The sequence below is a fragment of the Anastrepha ludens genome, chromosome 2 (genome assembly GCF_028408465.1).
Source record: "Anastrepha ludens isolate Willacy chromosome 2, idAnaLude1.1, whole genome shotgun sequence".
NCBI lineage: Eukaryota > Metazoa > Arthropoda > Insecta > Diptera > Tephritidae > Anastrepha > Anastrepha ludens.
The window spans coordinates 146,620,106-146,641,799 of NC_071498.1; the positions used below are offsets into that span (position 1 = coordinate 146,620,106).

At 37.1% G+C, this 21,694-nt stretch overlaps 4 protein-coding genes across 6 annotated transcripts in view; 3 read left to right on the forward strand and 1 right to left on the reverse strand.

Annotated features, from left to right (window-relative positions):
* The first annotated feature begins 176 nt into the window (after positions 1–176).
* LOC128855519 (protein suppressor of variegation 3-7-like) lies at positions 177–3,074 on the forward strand. The gene is made up of 4 exons (XM_054090480.1): positions 177–344; positions 401–697; positions 755–830; positions 1,911–3,074. Exons 1-4 carry the CDS (start codon positions 295–297, stop codon positions 2,448–2,450), a joined length of 963 nt encoding a protein of 320 aa, XP_053946455.1. The 5' UTR covers positions 177–294; the 3' UTR covers positions 2,451–3,074.
* Positions 3,075–6,752: 3,678 nt separating this feature from the next.
* LOC128855520 (protein suppressor of variegation 3-7) lies at positions 6,753–11,022 on the forward strand. Of its 3 annotated transcripts, none has more exons than XM_054090483.1 (9): positions 6,753–6,953; positions 7,074–7,472; positions 7,550–7,969; positions 8,028–8,198; positions 8,257–8,592; positions 8,655–8,870; positions 8,935–9,126; positions 9,198–9,743; positions 9,822–11,022. In XM_054090483.1, exons 1-9 carry the CDS (start codon positions 6,937–6,939, stop codon positions 10,405–10,407), a joined length of 2,883 nt encoding a protein of 960 aa, XP_053946458.1. In that variant the 5' UTR covers positions 6,753–6,936; the 3' UTR covers positions 10,408–11,022. The 3 variants fall into 3 exon arrangements, with proteins under 3 accessions (XP_053946458.1, XP_053946459.1, XP_053946457.1); XM_054090484.1 differs by having other exon boundaries at positions 8,263–8,592; XM_054090482.1 differs by lacking the exon at positions 6,753–6,953 and having other exon boundaries at positions 6,960–7,472.
* A 4,366-nt stretch (positions 11,023–15,388) lies between these two features.
* Positions 15,389–19,813, reverse strand: LOC128855523 (TBC1 domain family member 5). Its single transcript, XM_054090488.1, has 10 exons — positions 19,535–19,813; positions 18,307–18,486; positions 18,153–18,237; positions 17,969–18,085; positions 17,766–17,911; positions 17,654–17,704; positions 17,245–17,341; positions 17,050–17,186; positions 16,427–16,988; positions 15,389–16,351 (listed from the first exon to the last, which is right to left on the reverse strand). Exons 1-10 carry the CDS (start codon positions 19,666–19,668, stop codon positions 15,764–15,766), a joined length of 2,097 nt encoding a protein of 698 aa, XP_053946463.1. The 5' UTR covers positions 19,669–19,813; the 3' UTR covers positions 15,389–15,763.
* A 106-nt stretch (positions 19,814–19,919) lies between these two features.
* Positions 19,920–21,694, forward strand: part of LOC128855527 (uncharacterized) — a 66,780-nt gene continuing 65,005 nt past the window's right edge. The window contains exon 1 of the mRNA XM_054090497.1: positions 19,920–20,129. Within this exon, the coding sequence (XP_053946472.1) occupies positions 20,127–20,129 (3 nt within the window). The 5' untranslated portion in view covers positions 19,920–20,126. The remainder of the gene's footprint in view (positions 20,130–21,694) is intronic.

Genomic DNA, 21,694 nt, shown 5'->3' on the forward strand with positions numbered 1-21,694 from the left:
ACAACAAATACATGTAGGGTTTTACTTATATGTGTTTGCTGTCACCTGTAATAAATTCGCCTTGTGTACGATGAAATAAACCTTTCAGAAACCAAGGCGAATAATTTTTGTGTTGAAACAAATTTCTTAAAAATCAAAAATAAATCGATACCCCATAAAATCTATTCATATCGATATAAGTGTATATCGTTCGTTTTTGTACATTCCTACAAACAACTAAATAAAATTCTAAAACTTAATTTTAAGGCAAAGTAAATCCTTTCAAATATCTGTTATCCTGTATGAGAATTTGTAATGAGTGAAAACGAGAAGAATATGTCCACCGAGGATGACACTGAGGAAAGGTATGTTTCTGCTTGGTTCGTTTTATGAACTTCAATCTAAATTACAAAAATTTTAGCTTCTCTCGGCTTCCATTAATTAAAACTCGTGTCCGGAAAAATCTTACTGAATTGCGACATCCCCGACAGAAATTTTGTGCTCGTTGGGAAAAAGATTTCCCTTGGCTTAAAGCCGATAAAGTAGATGAATCTGTTGGAATATGTACCGTATGTAATAAGCATTTAGTGTGTAAAAAAAGCCATTTGGAGCGTCATCAGAAATCATATAAGCATCAGAGGCTTCAGGGTTTTGAATCATTTGACACAGAAGGCGAACCATCACAACCAAATGTGCCTGAATTTATGGAGTGTGGAAAGTACGAGATTAAATATGAATATCTACATACGTTCTAATTATTTTGTTGTTTTTGCAGGCGAGAGTTTGAGCAAGAAGAGCAGGAATTTGGCCAAGCGATTGAGCTAGATCCAGATTATAATTTAGATAATGAGGTAAGTAACGCTTTTACATTTTGGCTGCGGTTTCTCGCACAGGTAATTTTTGTATTTACTGCACTGGCTGCAGAAATCGTCCGTAGTTCTGCCACTGCTTGTATAAAAATACTTTTGATTCAAATTGGTACTTCTAGACGACTTTTTCAGTACAACTATAATACTGCCTTTACGAATATGGCTCTTACAGGACTCTTCCTTGCTACACAAATATCTAGTACATAAGAGAATTTATATTAATTTAGAGGTTTGAGGATTTTGTTGGTAATACCAACAATTGGACTCAACTTTTTAAAACAAAATACTTATATGGTTGTGTTGCAAAATACAGAAAAATATCACCTACATATTTTTAAGAAATTTTACTGAACTGACAGTCCTTGGTAGGATATAAGCCCGATGCATTCCTTTAACGTAAAGTCGACTGTCGTGTAATCTAATAGTATTAGCCCGACTTTAAAATATACTTATTTTCACATTGCAAACAGATTTTTCTTTTACTCAAAATATTCCGTCACGTAACACTTTTCAGGAAACTGTCAAAATAATGCTAGAGTCTAGCTCGTCAAGTATGCACTTAAAGACATAAGTTTCAGATCTTAGAAGAGGATCTTACTGTAACTTTAGTCATATGATTATCATCAGAAGAATCCTATGCTTCTGTTTCAAATAATTCAAAACTTTCATCCTTGTTTTCTGTAATGGTAAAATTGAACACAATTTCTACTTCAGTGAAGTTGTATTCTGGACGGTATAGTCCGCATGGTGTTACCAAAAAAAAATTACTTTTAATATGTATTCAATATGAGTCAAATCCATGCAACAAATTTAAGAGTCGTAATAACAGAGAGAACGTAGGTTCGGATCTCGAATGAAAAAAGTTGTTTCTAATAGTGGTTGCCCCTCGGTAGGCAATGGCAAACCTCCCAGTGTACCTATTTCAGTGCAGACAACTAAATTCTTTCTATAAAGCTGATATTGTATAGTGTTAATAGGGTTTTGCATTTTATATAAATTAATGATAGTACAAGTTACAGTTTCTAATTGCTAAATTTTTATTATGATATTAAACTTTTATAGCGAGATTCTGAAAAAAGATTTAAAAGAAATGTTTCAAATAAACTGAAGACTTCATCACACCAATCGTCTGTGAATGGTTTATCGCAAGAAGAAAGGCTTAAAAACCGGAGCTTCAAATTGGACCGTTTTAAATTGCTCAAACGTATCGACCGCGACCGTAATGCGCTCAATGAATATTATTTAATACGAAAGAGACAACATTCACCAGCAGTTCAACAGTGCAAAGATACATTCGACTTATTTTTTGATAGCGTATGTGCAACTGTAAAAGCTTTGCCTCCAAAACTGGGTGCTGAAGTGAAGGGTCGAATATCGCAGTTGATAGCGGAATTCGAGTTGCGTGCAATATGTGAGAGGGAAGCTCAACAATGTAGTCTTACATTACCTTCAACAACAACGGAAAATACCGCAATGGTAGTTGCTGCCACTACAACTCATCCATCAGACCCAACTCCATCGGTAACGCAGGAGTCAACGGTCATAGATCCCAATGGTGTTCCACATATCGTTTACACTTTCCAGTCGAAAGTACCGGAATGATTTAAAAGATGGCATGCCAGGAAAATAAATGTAAATTTATAATTGTATTACACGTCGGATTGCCACCATTAGTTTATGCATTATTTCATACTTACATACATACGTTTTAGGAAAGTAATACGATTGTAGAATATTAGTTTGTTATTTATGTGATTTAAATAAAAATTTTAAGTTTCAAATTTAGCGGCCGCCGTAGCCGAGTAGTTTGGTGCGTGACTGCCATTCGGTAATGTAGGGTATATTCAATAACGCATTATAAGGCGCAACGTACTTTTTCAGTGTTGGCAATGCGTTCAGAAATGCAAATATGGCAGTACTGCAAATGCATCGCGTTCCAAAACGCCATTTTTGTATCAAACGTCGCGCATTATTTGCAGGAAAAATTTTAATACTGCCAATCTATCAATTGCAACACTTGTCATATTGGCAGTGCTGCCAGCGCTGCAATTACTGCGCATTTATAATGCGTTTCTGAATATACCCATTCTCTGTGCAGGAACAGCAAATAGCGTTTTCTGATAACGGTCAACCCTCGGCAGGCAATGGCAAACCTACGAGTGTATTTACGCCATGAAAAAGCTCATCATAAAACCATCTGCCGTTCGGAGTCAGCTTTACGTTGTAGGTCCCTCCAATTGTGGAAAAATATCAAGACGCGCACCATAAATTGAAGAGTAGCTCGGCCAAACACCCAATAAAGTGTGTAATCGCCAATTATAAAGTAATTTAAATAATATAATTTATGTAATATAAAATTATATTAAAAATATTGCTTGATTATAAATAAAAACGTTTCATTTTTGAACTCAGTGCTAGCAGTTGTGGCCATCGTGATGTTATAAACGAAACGAAATGGCTATCAAAGCACAAACAAATAGGAATTTACATAATGAGCATAATAACAATAGTCATAAATATATTTCATTATAAATTAATAAATATAGAGAATATTACAATTTATCGTAAACGTTTACGTGCTTTTTTATAATTTATCCGTTACGACCATCATATAGTCATACTAAAGAGACACTAATCTCAAACGACTTATTTTTGAAATTACCTTCAAATTATCTCGAGGTTCCATACACAAATATTCAAAATATTGAAAAATTGTTCACGAAAAAGAGCAAACTCGGCTGTATTAAAAATGATGGAGACTCAAAATTATCTTAAAGCCCGGGTGGTAGGTAGCAAACATCGAACTTGTCACAAAACTACTGAAAACCTGTGAACCTAATTACGTAAGTACTCATTTCATTAAAAGGATTAGGTCTTACATGTGTAGAAATCAATTTAGGACGGCAAAAAATATCACAATTAGCGCCTTTTTCATATATGTAAATGAATGATGTCCATCCAGTCAATAGGTCGCCCATGAAAATTAACTCTATCTTTCTATTGTCCAAAAAAAAAAAAAAAAACAAAAAAATAAAGTGAAAAAATTGTAACGATCAGTACGACATTACGTCTCTGATGGGGGCCAAATCTTGTATTCTATTATTCTCATGCAAAACTGGCTTCTGCAGCAATAGCTTTGCATTACATAAAAAAAATATAGGCCCCTATTATGAGTTGCATTTGATCTTCGATATTCGTTGGTTGTCGAAGATCGAAAATCGAATGTCAATTTGGTATTATGAGCGGTGCAACGCTGTCGAAATTTTCGTTGTATACCGAATTTAGAGTCGAATGCAATTTTGCTTTCGATTGTGTAGCATATTGTGGGAAAACTTGTTAAAATGTAAGTTGTTTGCGATTATTTATTGTTTTATAGTAACCAAATAATAAATATATACAAATTTTGTTAATTTTATGCAGGTCGAAAGTCGTGAGTACCAAACAGCAATTAGAAAGGCTAGTTGCATTAATGAAAGAGAATCCACAATTCGCAAAAGGGATTTGCACCAAAGTTCAAGCAGCAAAAAAATGGGAGGAATTTACAACGGAGCTGAATTGCTTGGGACCACCAGTTAGAACGGCAGCAAAATGGATTAAGGTTAATAATGGTTTTTTTCGTGATGTTTATAGAAATACATTTTTATTTTCACTTGGCAGAAATACGTAGAGGAACTGAAATACATATTTTTTTCGAATGACGAATAATTGAATAAAGAAAATTTATAACAAAAATAAAACAGAAACTGTGGCGTAAAGGTTTCTATTTAATATTTTTTAGATTTTTCTATAATATTCTAAGAATTTCATTTCTTATGTTTTCTGCTTCTTCGTTATTTGGCTCCACTTCAATATCTTCAGCATCATCGTTGAGGGTCTCATCGGATAACTCTTCATCCGGAAGTTAAACATTATAAAACAAGCAAATGTGCAAAGCTGCACACACATAAATAATTTGTGTTGCTTTTTTTGGAGAATAGTGAAGAGCTCTTGGCTCGGGTGCACTGCTGCAACTGGTTTTCCGTACTGGACAGTAGGTTCATAAACACCTCTTTAGATAATCTTAAGTTCTTTAAAAAACTGTAAGGAAATTTCTGTAATATTAAGAACGTCAACACATTTTGAAAATACTAAACTTACTCAGTGGAAGCCATTTCTAGGGGGTTGGATGCGCCCCTCAGCTATTTTCTACATCTAGCTAGTTCCACTAATCTTTCATCGTCCGATGAATCGTCGAACCACAACTCCGTTGTACTCATTTTCACAAAAAATACTTTTTTTAACTTTTAAAAATGTTGTTAGCAAAGAATTTCAACACAATCGGTTGTTCTTTTATTTTGATTTGCTGTATCAGCTGAGAAAAAATTATCTATTGTAAGTGCGTCGAGCGATCGAAATTCACAATAGTCCTATTCTTCAACGAATAAGCACCATAATACCAAATGAAAATTCGTTCGATCAGCACTTTCGACTACAGTCGAAGATCGAATGTTGCTCATAATAAGGGTAATAATTTCCTTAATACTTTACTTACTAATAAATATAAAAATTGCTAGTGCCGCCCGACCAAGTTGCAATCAATGCAACTTTTATTTCTGATTCAATATTGCCTGATTTTAAAAAATCATTAATAGAACCCGAAAAATAAAACAAATCGAAAAATGCGGATAATTTGAAAATACTCTTATATATCCTGAGCGCGCTCTTATATAATAATATGTAGGTTCACATATGACTAGATTATCTACTGTTTCGATTTAGCTCCAAATTCGAGAGTATAAAGTTAAAGATACTTTTTTCCATGTGTTATCGATAATTATTACTACGCATGCAAGGAGAAACGTCAAAGTAAAAACTAAATAAAATGGATGCCGGCAAAGAAAAGAGGTTTGTAGACATAATTCTAATAAAATTTTTATTAGATGTTATTAATTCAGCATTCATATTACAGAAAAAATGTGTCCATAAACGCCTTCAACCTGTTATTGCTTATTGTAAAACGCATAATCGAGTTTCACGTGTGTATTGCTGCCATAGTTTTTCACAACTTCAGTAGACGTTGTTTACGGATTTCTTCTAACAGTTGGGAAAATTTTAGTATAATGTAAAACGCTTTGAAAAAAGGTGATACAGGGGGATAGGAGGATGTATCCCCATCTTTCGGAGGTTTATAATTTTAAATAATTTTTTGTAAAAATTGTGTAATTTAGCGAAAAGTTGGTGTTGCCAAACACCTCAAATAAGAGAAAAATTAGCATGGTGCCCATTTACACTGGGAAACACTGTTAACTGTGAAAATTTGCTTTAAGATACGAATAAGAAGCGCCAAGCGTGTGGCCAGTATGGGAGAGAAAATCCCCTCTCTCTTCCATGCCTGGCTTCTCACACGAACAAAATGTTTCCCTGTGTAAATGGGCACTAATTCGGAAGGCGCTTCCTTGTAGATATTTTTATATTACGTGCTTTCACAATTTAACGCTCTGTACTTCGTTTTTATTAGTTTGTTTAGTTTAAATGTTAAGAAACACAACATATTCACCCATTCACTAAATTTTTACAAGCGTGTAATTTCTCTTCCTCTTGTGCCTAACGTCAAACTTATCAAAATCGCGAAAAATAAACTATTTTGGATAGTCGCCACCAAGGCGCATTCATTAAAGGTGGTGGCTCTAGACCAACAGCAATGTTTTGTACATTCGATTGTTAAACAAATCATTGGCAAAATAGGAAACAAAAAATTAATTTGATTTGTTTCATTCTAGGCTGACAGACACATGGGCACGGCGAAGGAAAAAAACAAATCAGCTGACTTACCGATACCACCTTTAACAGATTCGCTTTGGTCGCCACTTTTAGCATTCAGTTCGCCTTGGCATTCTACTCATAATGGGATTTATGAATTAGGTATTTTTGAAGTTTGGCAACCCTGGAATATTTTTATGCAGTCGCGTCTGGACTTTTTGTTTCTATCAGTACACTATTCTTAATTCGGAAGTTTGTTTAAGATTTTTTGTTCGGAGGAGGTTGAAAACACAGTTAAAATACGTATATCATCTTCGTATGCAAGAATATTTCTTGAGGAGCTGTTAAAATGTTACTTAATATTTCGTAAGACTATATCCGATATTCGCCATTTCGTTTTCTTCGCAACCAACAGTTTCGATATTTGAAGCGAAATTGGCGGCTTTTTTCTTGATATATTCGTAAAATGGAGTTTGTTTGTTTAAGGAACGTAAATATAAAAGACGAACCAGTTGATTATCCCGAAAATATTGAGACCATGGAAGTCACATTTCAGGCCGATGAAGCCACTATTGTTGAAGTAGACCCAATGAATTTGTTAGAACCCGTGGCGGAGCGTTGCAGCGACGAAGAACAGGACCAAATGAATGTAACTGCTAACGGCAATGACGAGGGAACTGTTGAAAAGTGGCAGAATTGGATGAGAACTTTTCCATGGTTATTACACAGGTCAGGAAAACGTCTCGGCTTTTGCCTTTATTGCGGGAAAAATTTGACCGTCGAGGGAACTTCTTATTTACAAAGGCACGATGGAGCCTTGATACATAAGGAAAGGCAACAAAACTACGAAGCATTTCTACGTAGTTGTGAGGAAACATTTAATGAGTAAGTATAGGGAAACACCATTGGCAATCTTCACTTTTACTTAATAAAATGCAAATGAATTGGAACACATTTTTCAGAAACGGCTTATGTGATATAAAAAAAGAGATAGACCCTGAATCCGCAGAACGGCTTTCGGTAGAACTAATAGAAAAACGTTTAGGGAAGTCTAAGGAACTGTCCGATTTTAATTGGAAAAATTGGCTAGCTGCTCACAGCTGGTTAGAACGTGAGAATATCGAAGACGAAGTCGGAACAAAGGGTTATTGTAAATATTGTAAATGCGTATTCGACGTGGAGTTTTCACTTACTAGAAAAAGGCACGAAAACGCTGCTAAACACAAACTTGGTGAAAAAATGTTCTTAAATCAAGCTAATGAACAATATTCAAATGAAACAGCGGAAGTTAATCATGAAATATTTGGAAATGGCTTTGACAGAGGGGATGAAGTAGAGGATGGTGAAAACACAATAACAAGAGTAGATAATCATATTACCAGGTTGGAAATGTATACTAATTATTGTTATAAATTGTCTCACGTTAAATTAATTTTATAGTAAGGTATTGAAAGGACGCTTATTCGACAAAGTAGCAAACAAAAGTACTCATCGTTGTTGCCGTGTTTGTAGAGTTGTAATGGATAAACACAGCTGCAGGAAACACATGAAGTCAAAGCAACATCGGAGGAATATGCAGGCGCTAGCCATCAGTTCCAGAAAAGATAAAAAGTAATTATCAAATGTACTATTCTTTGTAATATTTACTTGAATTAAATTTTTTTTTAAGAATCAGTATTTGCCAAGTAAATGGGAATAATATGCCAATCGACTGGAGCAAGTACACCAAGATCCACAGTTGGATTTGTGCAGATCCAAATGATCCTAAATACGCGTACTGTTCATATTGCGAAAAACGTTTTATGTATGGGTTGTCAAGCGTAAAAAGAACTCTTCATGAAAAATCACATTCACATCGCGATGCTGTGAAGCGAAAACTCGGTGAGGGTAAAGTCAATGGTGACTCTACAAACAAACCGGATTCCATGCAGCAAAATGAAGGAGAAAATGTTGAATTTGAATGCGAAGAAAGTGAGCGTGCAGCAAATGACAGCAACCTGAAACGGTATGCAAATGGTATCTACGTACTTTTAATAAAATATTCTACATTACATTAATTCACAATAGCAAACGCGCCATTTATACCGATGAGTGGTTTGAATTAAATCCGTGTTATCAGAGAAACAAAGAGGATGAGGACTATATCTATTGTAAATGTTGTAAAGTACTGCTTTTAATCAAAAACTTGAATCTCGGCAAGCACGAAAGGGCGGAACGTCACCGTTTTTCCCAAAATATACAGGCTCAGCAGTTAAAGGGAGACAAGTTAACTGTTACAAATTTGTAAGTTCATTACTTATAGATAGCCATATGAGTAATATTTCATCTGTCTAATTCGTAATTTTAGGCACCAAGTACGGAAAGAAAAACATGTAAATTTACCCTGGATAAGACGTACAAAGAATGGGCAAACCTTTTGCAAGTTTTGTCGAGTTGTACTATCCCGTCAATACCGGCCGGCTCTACACGAACGTACAGAGCGACATAAAATAGCAGCACAAATATTTCTTGCAAGAAAGAGTAGACAAGATAGCAATGGGTATGTACGGTATTTTGTTGCAATTATGAAGTTAGTGTTAATGTTTTATTATTTTTTTCATAATTGTCTAGCTTAAAAACTGAAAATCATCACTCGGGTGTGACTCGAGAGGGAAGTATTGCCAGTGAGGAGGAGGTCAAACCAACAATGGAGGGCACTGATGATAATGTACCGAACTGGCACAAAAAATACGTTTGGCTATCATTTAGAGAAACGGAATCACGTGAATACTACGGTTACTGTAATTATTGTAAACAAGATATATTCGTACCTACTACCAAGTTCGCTTTGAAGCATGAGTGCAGTGCGAATCACATACGATCACAATTAACTCAGCAAAGCGAAATAGAAAAATCACAAAATACCAAAACACAGGATGCCAATACTCAAAACAATATGAGTGCGAAACATAAGCTGTATAAATGGCTTTTACCTGATCCAGAAGAGAATAGAAGTTTTGGCTATTGTAAATTTTGCAAAACTCGCGTTATGACTGAGGGTTTGATGGCTTTAGCTCATCACAACTCGCGGAGCCACAGAACAGCCACTACAATATTTTTGAGTCAGAAAAACGAAGATTTCGATGAGATCGGTCAAAATAGTATACTCGACGATAGGTAAGTATTAAGTAATATGTAAAGTGTGTAAAAAAATCATAGTACACAACTCAATAAATATGTATATCTCGTATTTAGCACGACAGAGCAATTACATAATATGGAAGGTATTAATCCAGATGAAACTTGTTCAGAAACATCACTGGCTACACGCCTAACAAACGCTCACACGGAAATGCTTAGCTTAATACGTGAAATGAGAGGCAATAAGACGCGGCAGAACATGACATTGTTGTCGGGGCCACTTTCGACAGCTGCATCGCTTTCGCCTTCGGATGCTGATATTTGTTATTCGCGCGTTTCAGAGCAACATAATGGAAAATTGGAATTGAATGTTTTGAGTCAAGCTAAGCGAGAACGCAATACCTACGATTTGTTCTTTGAAAGCATGAATGAGACAGTAAAGCGATTACCATCCGACTTGGCTGCAGAAAGCCGAATTAAAATTATGCAAATCGTATATGATTTAGAAATGCGAGCGATGAAACGTACAACAACACAGCAGCCAGCGCGTAGTCCGAACACGACACCGTTGTCGTCTCGTTCGACAATAACCATGAGAGAACGTAGCACTTCCATAACGAAGCCGACTGCTGCTGAAACGATCATTCCAGACAAAGGCGAGCAAAGTACAAATCAATGCAATGTAAACGAAACGCCGTGAACAAATACTAGTATATACCACCTATTTTATTTATATACTTACATTTTTTTATTTAACGATTTTAATTAATTTTTGTGTTTCAATGCCAGAACAGTTAAGAAAAATATATTGTATGTATATTGGCGAAGTTATTTCCATGTGGATTTTATTGATAAGTGGATTTTTATTGCGCTATATTGCTCTTAATGTATTTTATTTAAACCTAGCCGCAACTGGTTTCTAGGTGACGCATCTTATTGCATTAAGCTAAACTACTTTTGAGATATTTAACTGTACTAACTTGATCATTGACTTGCCTCTCTAATTTCAAAGAAAGAGAAAAATATATATTATTTTGGGTCAATCTGAGACGCTCGATCTACGTATAGGAATTCTTAGCAGTTATGGAAAAACATTATTTAATATATTTGTTTAAGCTTCATCTCATATGTCCTCTTAGTTATGGCTTCATCAACGTAAAATTTAAAAATATGTCTGATATAGTCGTATGTACATGCATACACACATGTATTATTAAGTAGAAATGTAAGTGTAATGAGTGGTAAAATTATCACCATTAGTAAAGTTTTTGAAAAAATACAAATAAACGAATAAGTATTTTTAAATTTAACATAATATGAGAGATGCACCGCTTTTTGCTTCCATTTTTATATTCCGTTATTATTCGACTTGGGAACATAGGGCTTCAACAAACCATTTATATCTTATTCTATTATCTGCTGTTTTCTTTGCGAACATCCATCGTTTGGTTTACTGCTTTTAAATCACGAAGGTTAGAACGCCTCCAGGTATTTCTTAGGCGACCGGGTCGTCTGTGTCCTTGAGGGTTCCAGTTCAACGTTGTTCTGCTTATGCCTTCCCTGTCCTTTCTGACGATACGTATCCTGTTTGGCTCATACATTTTTTGCAGATTTTCCGGAGTTTTCTTAAAGTTGAATGCCAACTAAATGATTTTTTATAAGAATCTTCATGACACATATACACTCAGAAGTTGACCGTAGTCTACCCGGGGGGCAGCCGTTGTAAGAAAAAACGTGGAGTTATTTTATACTCGCACAGCTAGAAACCATGACTACTCACAGTACAATGTCCAGACCCAGTTCTCTTGAGAAATCTATGATGGTTTGGGACATATCAGATGCTTACTTAATGGGAATGCATTCGAGCAGTAAGTGCAATGGTGTTTCTGACGAAGAGTGGCAGAGTTGACAAACCATATCCCAACCCTGTGTAGACAGCTTCGCAGTCTAAAGTGATTAGTGAAAATGTCTATAAGAATTCTCATTTACTTAGATTACTTAATTAGTTAGATTGTAGTTGCCAAATCGATGGCCGGTCTTGACCGCTACCAAAATGTTGTGCCAATCACCACTGCATTACGCGCATTGACGCCAGTTAAAAACGGAGGGTCAGGTTCTTTTTTGCGAGTTCCACCAGTACATTTCGAAAGGATTACCTTCTTTGCTGGAGCGTTATTGTCCATTCGCTCAACATGACCTAGCCAGCGCCGGCGCAGAATTTTAATGCGCTTCGCTACGTCGATGTCGGCGTACAGCTCGTACAGGTCGTGGTTCCATCATATGCATCATTCACTCAAATTGAACCAAAGCGACGCTTCATCGGATGATGACAATGTCCACGCTTCTGCACCATGCGTTAGGACGGGCATGATGAGAGCCTTATAGAGTGTTAGCCCTGCCACTAAGAGGGTATAACCTCAAAATATTTAAAGACTTCATAAAGCTATCTAAGAACAAAGTATCAACCTTCCGGTCTTACTGTATGGCGCTGAGTCATGCACATTGACGTACACCGGTGGACGGTTATTAGGAGCTTTCGAGAAAAAAATTCTTCGCAATAATTTTGGCCCTTTGCGCGTTGGTGACGGCGAGTATCGTAAGGCGATGGAGCGATGAACCTTATGAGCGTTACGACGACAAAGACCTAGCGCAGCATATAAAGGTCCAGATGCTTCGTTGGCTGGGTCATGTCGTCCGAATGGATACAAACGCTCCTGCTTTGAAAGTATTCGATGCGCTATCAGCTGGTAGAAGTAGAGGAAGGCCTCCTCTGCGTTGGGAAGATCAGGTGGGGAAGGACTTGGCTTCACCTGGCGTCTCCAACTCGCGCCGGTTAGCATGAGAAAGAAACGACTGGCGCACTTTGTTAAACTCGGCCAAAATCACGTAAGCGGTTAACGCGCCAATCAAGAAAAAGAAGAAGTGGCAGGCAAAAGATATGTTGTCGCCAGTCTCTCTTGTTAGGAATTATCTTGTTCCGTTTTATGTCTTATGTTTAGTCTACGTATTCCGGAACTATTAAGTATTAAACCTCAAAGGATTATAAAGCCTTCAGGGCTGCTTGGCTATCATTGCAGAAGTTTGTCTGCAAATTTAGCTCCGCACACAGACTGATGGCAGATGGTTTAACTAACTGATTGTTTATTGGTTGTTGTAGTAGTTTATCCGCCCTGCTGAACACGGTGAAGTCGGCGGCCGTTGTGGTCGGTCTTATCTAATGGTAGGCCCCAACAACTCGCTATTACGACGGGGTGCGTCCAAAGGAGAGTGGTATTAGGTGAGTGGGTTTAAGGGAGCACGTGAATAGGTGGTTAATGTCGTTTACCTTCACATGCCGATGGTTGGACTACGATGACGGCATCCGGAGGCGAAACATTAAGAGCGAAATATAGCGCCATCTCAGGAAACTACTTTGCAAAGTGAAGTTGTCATAGATAAGCACACACATACATACATAATTAATATCCACAATGAGAAGTTACGAGCGTTAACATTGCTAAGACTGCGTGGAATAGAGTTCAGTAGCGCCAAGCATTCAGCCTGAGTAAAGCTTAACATTAGAGTCTAAGCAATACACATTTTTAAGGTTAACCAAGTGTGACCACTTCAAACATGTTTGGACCATTAAGAATGTGGTAAGAAGCTCCCCATGAATGCCGTTTAAGGCCACCTTGTAAACTGTTGGGCTCGGTAGGCTTCGTATGAAGTCTTGGATCTCGCCAGTTAAGTCGAAGAGCCTGCAAAGCGTACATCGTCCAGCAAGTGCTGGCAGTAGTGGTTCCTGCGGTGTCATACCAGTGGGAATTGCTTAACCGGGAGCATAGTAGCCTTGCTGAAACATCAGGATACATTAAATGGCGGTCCTGATAGCAGTATTTTGGCAGGTTTGGGGCTTCATCAGCAGCGTGTCATTAGTATCGGACGGGTGCTGCTTATCAGACCGCAAGCAACATTTGCTTGTCCTGCTCTCGACTAGCGATTTGTGGTTCTTGTTGCGGTTATATGCGCGAGAAGGGGAGCAAACTATCGAAGGTAACGCCCAGCAACTTGGGGTTACTGACAATCGATTTTGGTGTGCCATGGTTTGACGCTCAGTTGTAGTTTAACCTTCTTCGTCCCTGTGGTGAGAAGTTGGAGGTTCCTTGCGCTTAAGAAGCGAGAAAGTCTGGAGAGATAGCCGATCACAAGTAATGGATGTCGTTGCCGGACGCCAATATTGAGCATAGCTTAGTTGGAATATGAGATCAACTAAACTCCGTCTGGTGATTGAAGAGACTTTGAAATATAGAAGTTGAAAACCAAGGGAGAATGGAAACCACCCTGTGCCACTCCTTGTTTTATCCTCCTCTGTTTTTAATTTTAATCTCGTAATGTTACTGATGATCAGCGAAAGCGATGGCAGCGCTGCCATTGCGCTTCATCGGATTTGACAGGACCTCACTGTGGGCAAGAGCAGAAGTAAAGCCAGCAGGTTTATCCACCGAAATGATAATGAGCACATGGTCTAGTGCAAGAGATGGCATACTATATATCGCCAAGTTATGCTATTAATCAGATCAGCGAAAGCTGCTCTGCCGAAGGCTGTCCCCTACGATCATTTGGCATATTTGAATGCTAAGGATCGTGATGTGCATTGAAGTCAGCGTTCACCTCTGAAAGACGTACAACTCTCAGGGTAGTAGCAAGTGGCAGGGGGTGTACAGGCATTAAATATTTCGAGCTCGACATCGCCTGACCGGAGAGCTAGACCATGACATTCTAAGGTGCTGTCGATGTCTTCATCGATAATCCGATGTTGCAAAATATGGTGTACTATAAACGCTACGCCACCACCGCTACCGAACCTTCTGGTGAACATTGTTGCCTTTAGGGTAATCTGCGAGGAGCTACTATGCAGTTTTGTTTCTTGGGCCACAGTATCAATTATCTAAATGTGAAATCCGCTATCGCGGCAATCTTTCTCGATTCCTTGCACTTGCAATAAATAAATTGTTGGAGCTTCAACTGGGGTGGGTGGGATGAAATAATGGGGAAGTGATGCTGCTCTGGTGAGTTCCGAGAAACCGTAGAGGATCCGATTGTGGAGCTTAACGGAGGCATCGGCGCGTTGTGCGAAATAGAGGCCGGAGCCGTCTGATGCTGGCATCTGCATGTGGTCACAAACTGTGTGGTCCACTACCTGTGGGTCTGAATAGATCTTAAAACAGCACCACCCGTTACGTTTATTACATCTCATCGAAGTTGAGTTCGGTTGGAGCCGTTTTTTAGTAAACGCTGCAGAAATAAACTTCGGGTCGAGGTTAGGCTTTCCGGTACGAAGGACCGACTGCCATAGAAATGAAGATTTCTTGGTGACCTACTGTCGTTGTTGCAATAGCAGTTTACATATTCGTCGGATTAAGACGTTGAGCGTCGTAAAAGAGCTGCCTTCTAACATGATTAGGAGACAACTCGTCTTCCCGCAGATACTAACTAGTTTCCCAATTTGTATCAGTTTCGATTCGACTATCCACCACGCTTGACAACTCTGACATGGGAAGCATTATGAACAACACCAATTGTTGTCGCACGGTTTCTCGTCCTCAAGCTAACCGATTCGGAAGATGAAAATGTTGGAACTCAACACTCCTACTTCAACAACAAAAAATATATAGATACGATTATCTTAATTTTTTTTCAAAATATTTATGAATTTATTTTTACTGACTTGTATAACACTTTTACTTTTGCATAAACAATTTATGTACATATATTTCAAAACTTCAGTCCGAGTAGTTCATTTCTCTCCAAGCAAAATATAAACAAATGTATTTGTGACTAAATTATATACCAAAAATGTTAAAATTTTGCCCTGATTAATATGAGAACATAAAATTAAGCAAATAAAGTATTAAAAAGATTTTGTGAACATGGGCAGATAGTCGTAGATGTGAAATATTTTATACTTAAGCAATATGCTTAATCGTTTAATCGAATATCACTATACGAAGCATCTGCATGATAAGGATATGTTTGTTTGTATATATTCCACAAATCCATAGTCATTTGCTATGTTGTCAAGGGTTTTGAGATATGCTACTATCATTGTGTGGATCATTTTCTTGATTCAACTCAATATTCGGTTGACTGGCATTGATAGGTTCAAGCACACATTCGGACGGTGCAATGGTTAACAGTTCGATTTCACGAATGCTACCAAGCAAACAAGACGGGGTCGGTATGACATTGTCTTCGGGTCGCTCGTAAGAATTCACACCAACCACTGCACTTGCAGAAAATGAGACTTCATCTGCAACACTTGGAAGATCCTTTTCAGTGGCGCCATCTATAATGGAGCCTACATCCGCCATAGATATACTTTCTCCTCTGGCATGGTTTTTCCAACGGCCTTTTGTCAAATTAACTTGTTCATTGGCTTCCAGTGCTTCGTCAATTGGAGCTCTGGCCACATGTATTGGAAACATAAATTTTACATCGAGAAAACTGCAAGTTTCATCAATACCATCCACTGCTTGTAATAACTCTTTTGAGCTGTTTCTTGGAAGATGATCCTTAATAGTTGTTACATATGTTTGAAGTTTGTGTCGTGCTATAGAGATTATTGTTTGAGCATTCTTCAATTCCAAATTCAAAAGTTCTTGACTCTAAGGGGAAAACAAAAAAAAAACAATATTTTTAATTTAGAATGATTCACATTGCAACAATATAATTGAAAGTACATTTTTTGAGTATCCCTCAGCGATGGTGCTTGGCTCTTCGAGAAGCGCGTCTTTTCTAAACCGAGAAATAGCTGCAGAGTCCGCAGCATTTCTTGTTTGTAGTTTTGCTATTTCTTGCTCTAACCTAGTAAAATTATCCCTAGAAGAAACTGGCATACTTTGCTGTTTGCTAGAAGAATCTGTGTCATTAGAAGTACCACTTAATTTTCGCAAACTTTGTATCGTTGCTTTCACTCCCGTTTTCGGTGATGTGCCCGTAATTGGCTTCTTCGTTTTGAAGTAAACAAAAATATTTGGTGGACGTTCAAATTTTTGCGGCGTAAGCATGTGCAATGCGTGACGTAGAATCAAATTCACATCCACGTTGGTCGGATAACGCATTAAATGGGTAAGGCAAGTTGTTTGATCACTTAAGAGCAGTTTATCTCGAATTCGTATTAACATTGCCACTAGAATATATTTTGGCAACTCGAAATGATCGCTGTCAGCGAAAATTGCATCCCAAAATACCAATAAATCAATAAGTGCGAATTCTCGGCCGAATAGCAGACGAAGCCATCGTCTATTACAAAAACACATTACAAATATATGTAAATTCTCCTATTAAATTTTTTTTTACATACATTCCAAATACATGTAACGGTATATCGAGCTTCAGGAGGTAATTGTGCAAGTGTAAGTCTTCTTTGGCAAGAATTTTTTCGCGAATGGAATTCAGCTGACTTATAATTTCCACCCCGGTCTCAAATGATTTACTCGACTAAAATTGGAAACGGAGTTGTTAAATTTCAGAAAATATTATTTTATAGTCTACATACATCACCATCCGCTGCAACGCAATCATTTGTTGGCTGCACGAAACTCTTTATCCGATAGTAAGACTCAATAGATGACATCAACCGCGAGAATATTGAACTACAAAGATATAAAATTACTGAAACATCTGGATATGACATTAAAATACATACACAATTGGGACCTAGTGACAACTTTGAAAAATCAAAAACCTAGAATGCATCATAACTATAGATGATAATGGTGACAACGATTCTCTTTTAAAATATATGAGGTCGTGAAGAATCGGCCGCGAAGGACCTGCCATAATTAATAACTCTGAATAATTTCTATTTCTAAATATTGTACATAGAAAAGAAAGTACTTCAGCCAACCGATATTGTAGAGATAGTAACAAAAATAAACTACTATTAAAATATTGAAAAAACTTACTAAGAATCAGCTTCTAAATAATTTGCATCAAGCACGTTCAACAGAAGGTCACTGAAAAATTAGATTTCCATTCCATTAGTTGTTGTATGCCAGTAAGGCTATGCGCATTTACCTCTGATGCTGAGATATTTCCAAAAAATGTAGCAGTGACTGCTGATCCCCATATAATACAAATAATATAGGGGCGAGAATTTCGTGCATACCTTGGCGGTAACTCATATAAGGATGCTCACGTGCATAATAGAAAAGGATGTTACACTGCGGATAAGTAAATGGCAATTACTTGATCATAATATATTATATATTTGTACGGACCATAGCATTTTGTATCACTTTTTTACGGAAGAAGTCCACACCAGGAAAAGTACGAACAACATCTTGGCTTATAACAGCAAATAGTTCCTGGTCACTGAAATATTGGTTCCACACGCTCTTAAATGTGAAAAAGAAATTAATAAAACATTGAAATTGAATTACGGCGCATGACGTATAGATGCACCTCTTTCGATTGCGATAGTGGATTATCATCAGGCATATCAATATCATGCGGATCTTTTATAAATTCATCATTGAGTTTGTCATAACTGGCGAAAAAAATTCAAATGCAGCTTTTAAATTGACATTACATTTAGAAAAAAATTATTTATACAAACCGTTTTCTTTGCTTCTCTCGTTGTTCCTTCCAGCTGCGGTAATCTGTATTCAAAACCCGCAGCAATAATGACCAATAAATACTGCGAAACTTTGAAACTTTCAAATCCCCTTCAAATGCTTGTTCACGTATATATTCCGGGTCGTCATCAAGGAATTTCAACAGATTCTCCCATTCTTCTCTGTTTAAATAATTCCATAATATTTAGTATGTTAACTTAATGGCCCAAATACCATACGTTCAAAATTCTTAGTACAGAATAAATAAATATTTTTTTTCCATTTTGCTCTCAATCTAATAGAAATTTATTTTAAAATTGAAGATAATACGCAACGGTCGAACAGGATCCAACTAGTTCCATCGACAGTCAGCATATATTTTGCCGGAACTACCTGAATTTAACTCTCCGTTGGATACCTTTTTTTAAAACCTTCGGTTGGGCACCCGGTTGGCCATTTTTCGTCCTGTTCGAGGATCGTTTAGGAAGCTACCTGGAAGCTCAAGTCCTTAGCTATAATAGAAATATGTTAAATTCACGTCCAAAGTCGAAAAAGTCTGGCCAGGTCCGAGTGCCTAACGGAGAGTTAACTCCCACCGAAGGTAGTTACTTTAACAAAACTATACGAAATGTTTTATGATTTATTTAAGAAATGAGGCTGTATCGTTAAGACTTTTTAGTACTTTATAATACATACACTGGTTGGAGGTTACAAAATACGAAGTCAATTACCCACTTATATAATAGAAACTTAAAACTAACAATTTCGAAAATAATAACAGTAAATTTATTACATTATTAAGTCGATGTTAGAACAAAAATAACAACATTGAATCTAACTGTCGAATGAGTCTGAATTTTTACGGAGAAACGACATGTGGAAGATTATTTTTTAAGTATCAAATCTTTATACAAATACATTGGTTTGGATATATATAAATATAAAATAAACGCCCATTTATTTAAACTGTAACCAAATATACTTGGCGAAATATTGCCATATGTCACATACATACATGCATATGTCAAATGTCGATTACAACAAATTAATTTGTGTGTCCACATAGCTATTCTTGTTTGTTCCATTTGCGGTTGTACATCATTTATGTTTGCCATTTTCATGCGTAAGTAGTGCAAACGTATTTATATGCAGAATTGATAACAAGAGGAAATATAAACACTAATAATGGACAATTTTATTTAAACATTTCGTGTTTTAATTACGAATTACCTATACCGTTCAGCCGAGGACATTGTGTTGGTTGTACTTAGTTCTTCTCCTCGCTCTTCCTTTATATTTGCAGAAATCTGAGAGTTATCTTGAGGCATATACTGCTTTATAGCTTCTATGCCCCTCACATACATTTTCCAAAGAAATTGTACACGTTTTTAATATATATCATCGCCAAACACCAATGCTTTATTAATCCCAGCTCTTGCAATATACGGAACGATGCACTCGAATTTATATTTGTTTTTATCAATTCTCATTGTTTTATCAGTGCTGCCCTTTTGAAAAATTTGGCCCTTTTCAATGATGTTTAATGATATCGATTATAATGCGCTATTATACAATTTGCATATCAATAATACCATTTGTTTCGCCCATGTCCGTTAACCAAAGTTCGGTTCGGCTTCAATTAAAATTAGGCGAACATTTATGTGCGGTTTTTTTTGTTGAAAATTTGCTTAAATATTTGGTTCTTATATGTTTTTCATACGTTTGTGTAACCCTGTGCATAAATTTCAATTTTGAAACTGACAACAATTTGATGCCTGATTGCGAAAACTTATGAATATTGCTGTGAATTACTTGTTGCTATATGGTAGGATGGGGTGACTATCGGGTTCAGCATTGAAAGTGATGTTAATTAAACAATTTCATCTTTATGAATCAAAAAATGTGTGGGGTCGGTTTCCGTCGACCCATAATAAAATTGTGTGTAGGATGGAGGGGATCCAATAAGGTGAAGCACAATGAAATGATGGCAATCACATTTGGTGGGCCAGGCTTAACGTCGTGTAATCATAAGGTGGCACAATTGGACAAATTTCAATGCGCTATTTGATTTCATTAGTAATGAAGCTTAGGTAGTCATCAGGCAGTCAAAAGCTATGACGTAATAAGCATGTTGATGATCTCTTTAAAGTCTCTTTAACGCAAAAAACAAACAGAAACGTGACCTTAGCCAAAACCGTCCCTTTGAGAGTACTGTCATAGTAGCCTGAAACTTGTTGAAAACTTTCGACGCTATCAGCCACACAACGCTACTAAATCGGGTAATCCAATCATCCCTAATATTTCGATATAAAAATTCATAAAAGTGGAGGATAAAGTGCGGGGTGGAGTACTCAGTGTGGTGTATTTTGCCCCTAGTACTCAGCTCGTCAACCACCAGAAAAATACTGAGGACTGCGACGGGATGCCTTCTGATGTTCCCAAAGTTTGCCTTCACATTTGTATTGAGTTAAATATGCTTTCAGTTGAGCAGCTTAACACCATACTGAACAAGCATTTTGCGTTGGGGTACTAACGGGGTCCACCCCAGTGGGTACTTGGTGGAAGCGAAGCCACCTCTTAGGCATTTCAGAACTCATTTCTTCAGGTTTACTGTTGAGGTCCAGACTTATAAAAACCCTCGCCCGAATGGCGTTGTCGGAAACCAATCACCACCTATCACAGCCAGAGAGTTCCAGCTTCTTTATGTCAATTATATTCTGGCATATGCCTGTTATGCACATCCGTTATACAATCCCTCGACCTTCAACTCATAGTACAACTATGGAGTGGGTAAATACAAAAAGCATACATTGAAAGTATGCCGATTTGTCCTATCAACGACAAAATAAAAATATGAATATATCTGTGTATATTTACATATACATACGTACATTTGTATATTTAGTGCATGAATCGTTTGTTAGGAGCATAGAAGAGATCTGATTTGTGGTGTGTTTCGGAATTATCCTACAAATAAGAACAAATAAGCGACATCCTCGCCATTCCCAGTCATTCAAACATCGAAAAAATAAGCAAATTCGTTAAAACTATCGAAATGACAATATAACAAATAATCCAGACACCCACAGACGACACAGAGCTGATGGCCTCTGCAGCCAATGCTCAAACATAATTTTAGTACTGGTATTCATACCAGTCACTAAATAATAATAATAATAATATCCTACAAAACAGATGCCTCCGAATGGTTGTTTTTGTATTAGAAATCCACTTACAGGTTTGATATTGCCGGTCGCTACCAGAAATAATTCTTTCCACCACTTGATGTTTATTCTCACAGTGGGCGACGATGCCCAAGATCGACCAAATGCGACTTGCTCGCGGACAGTGATCATTTAACACCAATATTGCAGACTGAAAAGGTGTAAT